Below are 12,697 nucleotides of genomic sequence, written 5' to 3' on the forward strand. Positions count from 1 at the left end.
AAATCGATTGTCTTTTTCGCAATAATTGTATTTAAAATTTTTAAACAATGTAGTAATTTTTACTCAATAATCTGCTAAAGGTTTATTTTTGATACTATTAAATGTCTGAATAATAAATGACACTACAAATTTCATCATATCTTAGTGAATTATTAAGATATAATGTTATAAATATATATATATATATATATATTACCTGGAAGTAATCGAACAACGTCTGTGTAAGTAAATGTGTTACATACACGTAGAACAAAAAAGAAAACTATATATTTTCAAAATACTGAAAAATGCTTTAATAAGCAATTTTTTGATAAACAACATTATAATTAAAAAATAACAGACTGTTAACCATATATTTATTAAATAAAAAAATTTTCATGATTCCACTTAATGATGAATTTTCATTTAAAGATTATTTCTTTATATTTTCTATATACTATAACCACACTATCTCATATGTATTCAATTAGTGTTTATCATTCGACTAACATTTATCTCGGACAAAATTGTTGTTGTTAGTATTTTTCAATATCAATTCTTTGGTAAATACACCAAGTAAAATATGTGCCCTGTGCACGTTTCAATTTTCGCGGAAAAAATTTATGTTAAGATTAACATCCACGTATAAATGTTATTCGCCAAGTTGATAAGTTACTTGCTTGTAAATATTAAGAGCCTTAAATTCAAAATATTTTTCAATATATTTAAAAAATTCGGCAAAAAAATAACAACAAAGACTTAGTATAAAATATTCTCGCTTAAAAGCTTCCTTCTTACTAGTCGAAAATTTTCGAAGCAAACAACATCAAGAAAAATCATTCGAACAAGATTCAAATAGTCACGAGCTACATTGCACCTGCCAATTGTTGAAGAAGCATGGCTTTCCTCAAGAACTTAAAAATTCAACCTATCGATGGTGAACTGGCGATCGCGCTGTCCAAGTCGTATCCATTTCACAAGCATGGTTTTGTCAAAGTCGGAGAAAAGAAATGGTTTTTGCCCTATAAGTGTGCCAAACAAGACAATATAAATAAAATACTTAACTTTGAAACTCGTCCCGATGACACATGGATCATTACCTATCCTAGATCAGGTATAGATATATTTTTTATCTTTACTTAAAAAAACAATAACGTTTCAGGTTCTTATTATCGATTCCTTTACTTTTGCATATAATTTTCATATTTTTAATTTATAATTAAATCAGTTATTGCAAAAAGAAGTTAGTTTTAAAAATTTTGTAAATAGAAACAATCTTAATTGTGATTATATGTTTTGTGTCGATCAGGTACGACATTGACACAGGAACTCACATGGTTGGTGGCGAATGATTTGAATTTTGACGAGGCGCGGCAAAGGACTTTAATAGAGAGATTCCCCTATTTAAAGTACAGTATAATATGTACTCATAAAAAATCACGAAAATCTAAATTTCACATTTTCTACATTTATCTATATTTTTATATTCTTTTTATTTCGCCCAAGTTTTTTTAATTGATAAGACTTGAAATATTTATGTAAAAATTAATATCTAGACCTTTATTTGACACGCGAAGTTTATAGAAACGTAAAACATACACTTTTCTTTTATATAATAAAGTAAGAAAATTACGCGAAATAAACCGTTTCTTTTTAAATTAGAAAACACTCTATCGTGGAAAAAACTTTCTTCTTTTAATATTTCGAATATAAAGCTCTTAATATTTGCAAACAAGCAACTATCAACTTGGCGAATAAGAGCAAAACGCGGATATTAATGTGTTTATTTCTTAGAAATTAATTTTTCGTGAAAATTGAAACGTGCACAGGGCACATATTTTACTTGGTATTTACCAAGAAATAAATTGTCATTTTTGAGAATTCTATAAACCCCTTTTTACCCCTAAAGAGTCATAGGCGAGAAAAATAAAGAGGGGTTTATAGAATTTTGAAAAAATGAGAATCTATTTCTTGGTTAATACACCAAATAATATATGTGCCCTGTGCACATTTCAAAATTTGCAAAAAAATTAATTTCTAAGAAATTTACGCATTAACGTCCGCGTCTGGATGATAGTTGCTTGTTTCCTTTTTTAGTTTAGGTTTAATATTAGAAGACGACGTACTTGCGAACGACACTCCCGACGAACAAAAAATATCGAAATGTAGCATCGAGTTTGTGCAAAATCAGCCCTCACCGCGTTTCATCAAGAGTCATCTTCCTCTCGATTTATTGCCGACAGTCGTAAATAATGATTGCAAAGTAAGCGAGTGTTTGTGTTTGTGTGAATATGTGTGACAAAAAATTTAAAGTAAATCTTTTAACAAAAAGTTACTTTGACTTTTAGATCATCTATGTCGCGAGAAATGTAAAAAGTGTGGCGGTCTCGTGGTATTATTTTCAAAAGGACTTGAAACTGTATGAGGGAACCTTCGAACAAATGTGTGATGATTTCATGAACGATCATTGTAAGTTTTGCAAAGCTCGATTTCTTTAATATAATTTTTTATCTATTATCAATTGCTCATTCTTATTTATACTTCTTTCATAACTTCAGTGATGTGGACTCCATATTGGGAGCATGTAAAAACAGCTTGGGCAATTAGACACAAACCAAATGTTTTGTTTCTCTTCTATGAAGATTTGAGAAAAGTAAGATGAAGCGAGATTTTCCATAAGATTTACAAATATTAAAAAATCATAAATCTAAGAAGTTAAAATTTAAAGTATTAAAAAGAAAATCGGTGTACATAATCAATAAAAATAATTAAATATTACGATCATTTTTTATACGAAACAATATTCAAAAATTTAATTTGAACCGTTGTCCAATAAGCTTCACTGTTTTTATTCACTTAGCGATTTATTTAATAGTTCTTTTATTTCATTTTACATCTTGAAAACTTGTCGTTTGATCACATTTCAATTATAAACAATAAAAATCCATATTAATAACAAAAATAATGCACCTTTGATAGCAAATATATTACTAATAAATTACTTGAAAAATAAGGCTCTTTAATGTTTAAAAACACGAGACTTTAAAATCTGAGCGATTGAAAGCCGAAGGCGAATGGTAGTGCGTTGATTTCGCAAAAATAATTTTTCTGCGAAACTGATAAGTGCACAAGGCACATATCTTTCTTGGTGTTTTTAACAAGACGTATTCACATTTAAATTCTCATTTTTGAGAATTCCCCTCTGCATAATATTTTTATAAAATTCAAAAAATGAAAAGTTAAATATAATTAGATCTTGGTATACACCAAAATAATATGTGCTCTGTGCACTTATCAATTTCGCAAAAAAATTATTTTTTGCGAAATTAACGCACTACCATCCACGTTCGGCTCTTAGTCACGCAGATTTTAAAGTCTCGTGTATGCAAAGATATTACTTTATATTTATGGTTTAATGGTATATTACGCGATTATAAATTATCTTATTTGTTTTATATAGAATTTAGTTGAAAATATTAAGAAAATCGCCACATTTTTCGGCAAAACGTACAATGAAGAGCAAATCGTAAAATTAGCGGAGCATTTAAATATTGAAAACTTTCGCAAGAATCCTATGGTGAACCGACCTTCTCGAAGAGTAGATCCCAAAGTATTTATACGGCAAGGAAAGACGGACGGTTGGAAAGAGTTATTCACACCGGAACTTGAAAAGAGATTTAACAAGTGGATCGTCGATAATTTAAAAAATACAGATTTGATTTTTCCCAATTAAATTTGTCACACAAGATACTTTACAGTACTAACGATAATTCCATATATATATTATTAAACAATGTACATATATATATAAAATATGTAATTGATAGAAAATTTGTCATTTTTTTATTAAGTTCTGTTTTAAATATAATTGCTAATTTTTTTTATATATATTTTACATTTTTTTTATATTATCTTTTATTATATATACATATTCGCTAATTTTTTACTGTTTCAAAGAGAGAATGGAAAGGAACTTTTTCCTACATGGAAAAAGTAAATCGAAATTAAAAAGTTACTAATAAAAGTTACTTCACGCGGACTGTGTATATGTTATTTTATTTTGTAAATATCAATTGAATTATGTGACGGATTACATAACTGTTTTCACTCGCACTGATATCTGGAAAGCTTACAATTATGTCAATTGTTTTGTTATAATTTCGCATTTTTTCATTTTGTGTATTGTTTTCGCTAAATGATAAAAAATTTTTTTATTAAAAATCAAAAAAAAGTGAATGTTGATTTTATAGTTTTAGTAGATTTCATTTTGTGTTACGTAAAACATACAACTGAATAGCATACAGGTTTGCTAATAATGTGCATGTATATGTTATAACAGTTAGAATGATTCAAAAAGACTAATGAAAATAATTTATGACTTAAGTCAATATTATTTTTTTAGAAAAAAATCCTTTTCTATATTTTAAAATTTATATTATATATATATATATATATATATATATATATATATATATATATATATTAAGCAATAAACTTATTTTTATCAAATATTTTGGTAAAGTTCTATCTTTGATACTATTAAATATTTCAATAGTAAGTAACATTATACATTTCATACATCAGAATATTATCAAGATATAATGCTAATTATACATATGACGTTTGCAGAAGTAATAAAACAACATCTGCGTATGTATTTGTATGTATGTATTGTTATATTTTTACCAACTTTTCTAAACATATTGAAAAATACTAAGAACAGCAATATTGTGCTAATCGGATGATTAAACACTAGTTTAATACATATGAGATAGTATATAGAATATAGAGAATATCAAGAAATAATCTTTAAATGAAAATTTATCATTAAATAAAAATTTTTTTATTTAATAAATATATTGTTAACAGTCCCCTATCTTTTAATTATAATGTTATTTATTAAAGTATTTCTTAATGTTTTAGTTTTCTTCTTTGTTCTATATGTGTGTTATATATGTATATAATAACAGTTTGTATTGTATTTTATATTCCATATGATTTAACTGTATATGCTTTTAAATTAAAAATACAAAAAATAAAAAAATAAGAATCTATATTGTGCAACACTCTATATTGTACAATATATATTTCATACAATATATATTTCATACAATCATTCGAATGAAAAGTAGGAACTGTAACAAGTTTTACATCACAAAGTCCACACGTACTACGTAATAGGATTAGATGCTTAAGAGCCGTAAAACAATTAACGATGTTTATTTCGTGTAAAATATAACTGTGTAAGTATGCAAAATATTTACTTATTTTTTACAGAAATAAAAATTTCTACACATATTAATGTCTGAAAAAATAAAAAAATAATAATGAAATCATTGACAAATAATTTATTTAAATTTTGCGGATACTTAAATTTTCCATATAATTCTAGTTTAAAGTTAATTTAAAGTAATTTTATGTGATTTTTAATATTTTTAACGTTTATTATCTTTGTGTAGATTTTCTACAGAAAAATTATTGTATGTCTTTAATTCGTTAATCAAATCGATTGTCTTTTTCGCAATTATTGTATTTATTATTTATTAAACGATGTACTAATTTTTACTCAATAATCTGCTAAAGGTCTATCTTTGATACTATTAAATGTCTCAATAATAAATGACACTACAAATTTCATCATATCTTAGTGAATTATTAAGATATGATGTTATAAATATATATATATATATATATATATATATATATATATATATATATACATATATTACCTGGAAGTAATCGAACAACGTCTGTGTAAGTAAATGTGTTACATACACGTAGAACAAAAAAGAAAACTATATATTTTCAAAATACTGAAAAATGCTTTAATAAGCAATTTTTTGATAAACAACATTATAAATAAAAAATAAGAGACTGTTAACCATATATTTATTAGATAAAAAAATTTTCATGATTCCACTTAATGATGAACTTTCATTTAAAGATTATTTCTTTATATTCTCTATATACTATAACCACACTATCTCATATGTATTCAATTAGTGTTTATCATTCGACTAACATTTATCTCGGACAAAATTGTTGTTCTTAGTATTTTTCAATATCAATTTTTTGGTAAATACACCAAGTAAAATATGTGCCCTGTGCACGTTTCAATTTTCGCGGAAAAAATTTATGTTAAGATTAACATCCACGTATAGATGTTATTCGTCAAGTTGATAAGTTACTTGCTTGTAAATATTAACAGCCTTATATTCAAAATATTTTTCAATATGTTTAGAAAATTCGGCAAAAAAATAACAACAAAGACTTAGTATAAAATATTCTCGCTTAAAAGCTTTTTTCTTACTAGTCGAAAATTTTCGAAGCAAACAACATCAAGAAAAATCATTTGAACAAGATTCAAATAGTCACGAGCCACATTGCACCTGCCAATTGTTGAAGAAGCATGGCTTTCCTCAAGAACTTAAAAAATCAACCTATCGATGGTGAACTGGCGATCGCGCTGTCCAAGTCGTATCCACTTTACAAGCATGGTTTTGTCAAAGTCGGAGAAAAGAAATGGTTTTTGCCCTATAAGTGTGCCGAACAAGACAATATAAATAAAATACTTAACTTCGAAATTCGTCCCGATGACACATGGATCATTTCCTATCCTAGATCAGGTATAGATATATTATTCATTTTTATTTTAAAAAAATAATATTTAACATGCTCAAGGTTCTTATTATGGATTTCTTTACTTTTGCATATAATTTTTATATTTTTAATTTATAATTAAATCAGTTATTGCAAAAAAAAGTTAGTTTTAATATTTTTGTAAATAGAAACAATTTTAATTGTGATTATATGTTTTGTGTCAATCAGGTACGACACTGACACAGGAACTCACATGGTTGGTGGCGAATGATTTGAATTTTGATGAGGCGCGGCAAAGGACTTTAATAGAGAGATTCCCCTATTTAGAGTACAGTATAATATATACTCATAAAAAATCACGAAGAGCTAAATTTTACATTTTCTACATTTATCTATTTTTTTATATTCTTTTTATTTCGCCCAAGTTTTTGTAATTGATAAGACTTGAAATATTTATGTAAAAATTAATATCTAGACCTTTATTTGACACGCGAAGTTTATAGAAACGTGAAACATACACTTTTCTTTTATATAATAAAGTAAGAAAATTACGCGAAATAAACCGTTTCTTTTTAAATTAGAAAACACTCTATCGTGGAAAAAACTTTCCTCTTTTAATATTTCGAATATAAAGCTCTTAATATTTGCAAACAAGCAACTATCAACTTGGCGAATAAGAGCAAGACGCGGATATTAATGTGTTAATTTCTTAGAAATTAATTTTTTCGTGAAAATTGAAACGTGCACAGGGCACATATTTTACTTGGTGTATTTACCAAGAAATAAATTGTCATTTTTGAGAATTCTATAAACCCCTTTTTACCCCTAAAGAGTCATAGGCGAGAAAAATAAAGAAGGGTTTATAGAATTTTAAAAAAATGAGAATCTATTTCTTGGTTAATACACCAAGTAATATATGTGCCCTGTGCACATTTCAAAATTTACAAAAAAATTAATTTCTAAGAAATTTACGCATTAACGTCCGCGTCTGGATGATAGTTGCTTGTTTCCTCTTTTAGTTTAGGTTTAATATTAGAAGACGACGTACTTGCGAACGACACTCCCGAAGAACAAAAAATATCGAAATATAGCATCGAGTTTGTGCAAAATCAGCCCTCACCGCGTTTCATCAAGAGTCATTTTCCTCTCGATTTATTGCCGACAGTCGTAAATAATGATTGCAAAGTAAGCGAGTGTTTGTGTTTGTGTGAATATGTGTGACAAAAAATTTAAAGTAAATCTTTTAACAAAAAGTTACTTTGACTTTTAGATCATCTATGTCGCGAGAAATGTAAAAAGTGTGGCGGTCTCGTGGTATTATTTTCAAAAGGACTTGAAACTGTATGAGGGAACCTTCGAACAAATGTGTGATGATTTCATGAACGATCATTGTAAGTTTTGCAAAGTCTCGATTTCTTTAATATAATTTTTTATCTATTATCAATTGCTCATTCTTATTTATACTTCTTTCATAACTTCAGTGATGTGGACTCCATATTGGGAGCATGTAAAAACAGCTTGGGCAATTAGACACAAACCAAATGTTTTGTTTCTCTTCTATGAAGATTTGAGAAAAGTAAGATGAAGCGAGATTTTCCATAAGATTTACAAATATTAAAAAATCATAAATCTAAGAAGTTAAAATTTAAAGTATTAAAAAGAAAATCGGAGTACATAATCAATAAAAATAATTAAATATTGCGATCATTTTTTATACGAAACAATATTCAAAAATTTAATTTGAACCGTTGTCCAATAAGCTTTACTGTTTTTATTCACTTAGCGATTTATTTAATAGTTCTTTTATTTCATTTTACATCTTGAAAACTTGTCGTTTGATCACATTTCAATTATAAACAATAAAAATCCATATTAATAACAAAAATAATGCACCTTTGATAGCAAATATATTACTAATAAATTACTTGAAAAATAAGGCTCTTTAATGTTTAAAAACACGAGACTTTAAAATCTGAGCGATTGAAAGCCGAAGGCGAATGGTAGTGCGTTGATTTCGCAAAAATAATTTTTCTGCGAAACTGATAAGTGCACAAGGCACATATCTTTCTTGATGTTTTTAACAAGACCTATTCACATTTAAATTCTCATTTTTCAGAATTCCCCTCTGCATAATATTTTTATAAAATTCTAAAAAATGAAAAGTTAAATATAATTAGGTCTTGGTATACACCAAAATAATATGTGCTCTGTGCACTTATCAATTTCGCAAAAAAATTATTTTTTGCGAAATTAACGCATTATCATCCACGTTCGGCTCTTAGTCACGCAGATTTTAAAGTCTCGTGTATGCAAAGATATTACGTTATATTTATGGTTTAATGATAAATTACGCGATTATAAATTATCTTATTTATTTTATATAGAATTTAGTTGAAAATATTAAGAAAATCGCCACATTCTTTGGCAAAACGTACAATGAAGTGCAAATCGTAAAATTAGCGGAGCATTTAAATATTGAAAACTTTCGCAAAAATCCTATGGTGAACCGACATATGCCTACTCAAAGAGGAAATCCCAAAGTATTTATACGGCAAGGAAAGACGGACGGTTGGAAAGAGTTATTCACACTGGAACTTGAAAAGAGATTTAACAAGTGGATCGTCGATAATTTAAAAGATACAGATTTGATTTTTCCCAATTAAATTTGTCACACAAGATACTTTACAGTACTAACGATAATTCCATATATATTATTAAACAATGTACATATATATATATAAAATATGTAATTGATAGAAAATTTGTCATTTTTTTATTAAGATCTGTTTTAAATATAATTGCTAATTTTTTTAATATACATTTTACATTTTTTTTATATTATCTTTTATTATATATATATATTCGCTAATTTTTTAGTGTTTCAAAGAGAGAATGGAAAGGAACTTTTTCCTACATGGAAAAAGTAAATCGAAATTAGAAAGTTACTAATAAAAGTTACTTCACGCGGACTGTGTATATGTAATTTTATTTTGTAAATATCAATTGAATTATGTGACGGATTACATAACTGTTTTCACTCTCACTGATATCTGGAAAGCTTACAATTATATCAATTGTTTTGTTATAATTTCTCATTTTTTCATTTTGTGTATTGTTTTCGCTGAATGATAAAAAATTTTTTTATTAAAAATCAAAGTGAATGTTGATTTTATAGTTTTAGTAGATTTCATTTTGTGTTACGTAAAACATACAACTGAATATCATCAGCATACAGGTTTGCTAATAATGTGCATATATATGTTATAACAGTTAAAATGATTCAAAAAGACTAATGAAAATAATTTATGACTTAAGTCAATATTATTTTTTTGGAAAAAAAACCTTTCTTATATTTTAAAATTTATATTATATATATATATATATATATATATATATATATATATATATATAATTATTAAGCAATAAAGTTATTTTTATCAAATATTCTGGTAAAGTTCTATCTTAGATACTATTAAATATTTCAATAGTAAGTAACATTATACATTTCATACATCAGAATATTATCAAGATATAATGCTAATTATACATATGACGTTTGCAGAAGTAATAAAACAACATCTGCCTATGTATTGTTATTTTTTTACCAACTTTTCTAAACATATTGAAAAATACTAAGAACAGCAATATTGTGCTAATCGGATGATAAACACTAGTTTAATACATATGAGATAGTATGTAGAATATAGAGAATATCAAGAAATAATCTTTAAATGAAAATTTATCATTAAATAAAAATTTTTTTATTTAATAAATCTATTGTTAACAGTCCCCTATCTTTTAATTATAATGTTATTTATTAAAGTATTTCTTAATGTTTTAGTTTTCTTCTTTGTTCTATATGTGTGTTATATATGTATATAATAACAGTTTGTATTGTATTTTATATTCCATATGATTTAACTGTATATGCTTTTAAATTAAAAAATACAAAAAATAAAAAAATAAGAATCTATATTGTGCGACACTGTATATTGTGCAATATATATCTCATACAATGAATCATTCGAATGAAAAGTAGGAAATGTAACAAGTTTTATATCACAAAGTCTACACGTACTACGTAATAGGATTAGTTGCCTAAGAGCCGTAAAACAATTAACAATGTTTATTTCGTGTAAAATATAACTGTGTAAGTATGCAAAATATTTACTTATATTTTACTGAAATAAAAATTTCTACACATATTAATGTCTGAAAAAATAAAAAAATAATAATGAAATCATTGACAAATAATTTATTTAAATTTTGCGGATACTTAAATTTTCCATATATTTCTAGTTTAAAGTTAATTTAAAGTAATTTTATGTGATTTTTAATATTTTTAACGGTTATTATCTTTTTGTAGTTTTCTACAGAAAAATTATTGTATGTCTTTAATTCGTTAATCAAATCGATTGTCTTTTTCGCAATAATTGTATTTAAAATTTTTAAACAATGTAGTAATTTTTACTCAATAATCTGCTAAAGGTTTATTTTTGATACTATTAAATGTCTGAATAATAAATGACACTACACATTTCATCATATCTTAGTGAATTATTAAGATATAATGTTATAAATATATATATATATATATATATATATATATATATATATACATATATATTACCCGGAAGTAATCGAACAACGTCTGTGTAAGTAAATGTGTTACATACACGTAGAACAAAAAAGAAAACTATATATTTTTAAAATACAGAGAAATGTTTTAATGAACAATTTCTTGATGAGCAACATTATAATTAAAAAATAGGAGATTTTTAACAATATATTTATTGTAGATAATACATTTTTATTTAATGGTTATTTCTCTATATTCTCTATATTCCATAAACACACTATTTCATATTATGTATGTGACTAGCACTTGTCACTCGACCAACACTTATCTCTAATAAAAAATGCTGTTATTAGTATTCACATAAAAAAGCTGTTAAGAGATAACGATAAGGACTTAGTATGTAATATAATATTGTTACATCCTCGAAGACGAGATTCGATATACATATACATATACTCGTATATATCGAATCGCACGCGACGCAACCGATGCTTGCAGACTGCACGGAATAAAAAAACACTTTAATTAAAATAATACGAGAACTTTAATTATAAACACAGAACTCAGAACACAGTAATACAATTATCAATAAATAAGTACGCGTTCCTTCAGCTTGACAACTGTCACGAAAACTCTCTTAAAATGTCCGCCGTTATAAAATTGAAAGTCTCCTCATCCCGGAGACGATCTTTTTGTTGTTAACGGGCGGTCATACATCGCGGCATGAAAACGCTAAGCAGAGACGTAACAATATACAAAGTGTCCGGTCACGACCGCCTCATAGCTCAAGGGCAGATAGAACAGGTCAAACTGAACATAAAAGTCTTCTACCATTTTACGATTTTCGCAATAATTATTAAAATATTAATTCAAAACGCTCAGCATATGCTGAGTGCTATATACAGGGCGCGCTAACACCCTGAGCGTTTATAATTAATATTTTAATAATTATTGCGCAAATCGCAAAATGGTAGTGGACTTTTATGTTCAGTTTGACCTGCTCTATCTGCCCTTGAGGCGGTCGCTACCGGACATCCTGTATATAATATATTCTCTTAAAGCTTCTTTCTTACTAGCTCGGAAAAATTCGAACAAACATAAGCAACGCTATAAAAATAGCCAAAAATATTCAAACAAAATTCAAATAGTCACAAGCCACTTTGCACCTGCTAATTGTTGAAGAAGCATGGCCTTCCTCGAGAACTTGAAAATTCAACTTATCGAAGGTGGACTGGCGATCGCGCTGTCCAAGTCGAATCCACTTCACAAGTGTAGTTTTGTCAAGATCGGCGAAAAGAGATGGTTTTTGCCATACAAATGCATTGAACGAGGCAATATATATATATATACAAGAATATTTAACTTCGAAAATCATCCCAATTGATTTTATAGTTTTGGTAAATTTCATTTTGAGCTACGTAAAATATACAACTGAATATCATTGCAGGTAAGTTTGCTAATAATGTGCATGTATATGTTAGGTTAACAGTTAGAATAGGTTATAACAGTTAGAATGATTCAAGAAGACTAATGAAAATT

The 12,697-nt window shown here is 26.7% G+C and overlaps 2 protein-coding genes across 2 annotated transcripts; both read left to right on the forward strand.

Annotated features, from left to right (window-relative positions):
- The first annotated feature begins 529 nt into the window (after positions 1-529).
- On the forward strand, positions 530-4,126 carry LOC140665178 (sulfotransferase 1B1-like). The gene is made up of 6 exons (XM_072890969.1): positions 530-1,093; positions 1,289-1,388; positions 2,077-2,242; positions 2,328-2,448; positions 2,538-2,632; positions 3,440-4,126. Exons 1-6 carry the CDS (start codon positions 877-879, stop codon positions 3,710-3,712), a joined length of 972 nt encoding a protein of 323 aa, XP_072747070.1. The 5' UTR covers positions 530-876; the 3' UTR covers positions 3,713-4,126.
- A 1,762-nt stretch (positions 4,127-5,888) lies between these two features.
- On the forward strand, positions 5,889-9,744 carry LOC140665151 (sulfotransferase 1B1-like). Its single transcript, XM_072890903.1, has 7 exons — positions 5,889-6,605; positions 6,808-6,907; positions 7,599-7,764; positions 7,850-7,970; positions 8,061-8,155; positions 8,964-9,302; positions 9,457-9,744. The coding sequence occupies exons 1-6, from the start codon at positions 6,389-6,391 to the stop codon at positions 9,240-9,242; spliced, it is 978 nt and encodes a 325-aa protein (XP_072747004.1). The 5' UTR covers positions 5,889-6,388; the 3' UTR covers positions 9,243-9,302; positions 9,457-9,744.
- Positions 9,745-12,697: the final 2,953 nt, after the last annotated feature.

This window comes from Anoplolepis gracilipes, chromosome 4 (genome assembly GCF_047496725.1).
Source record: "Anoplolepis gracilipes chromosome 4, ASM4749672v1, whole genome shotgun sequence".
NCBI classification, from domain to species: Eukaryota; Metazoa; Arthropoda; class Insecta; order Hymenoptera; family Formicidae; genus Anoplolepis; species Anoplolepis gracilipes.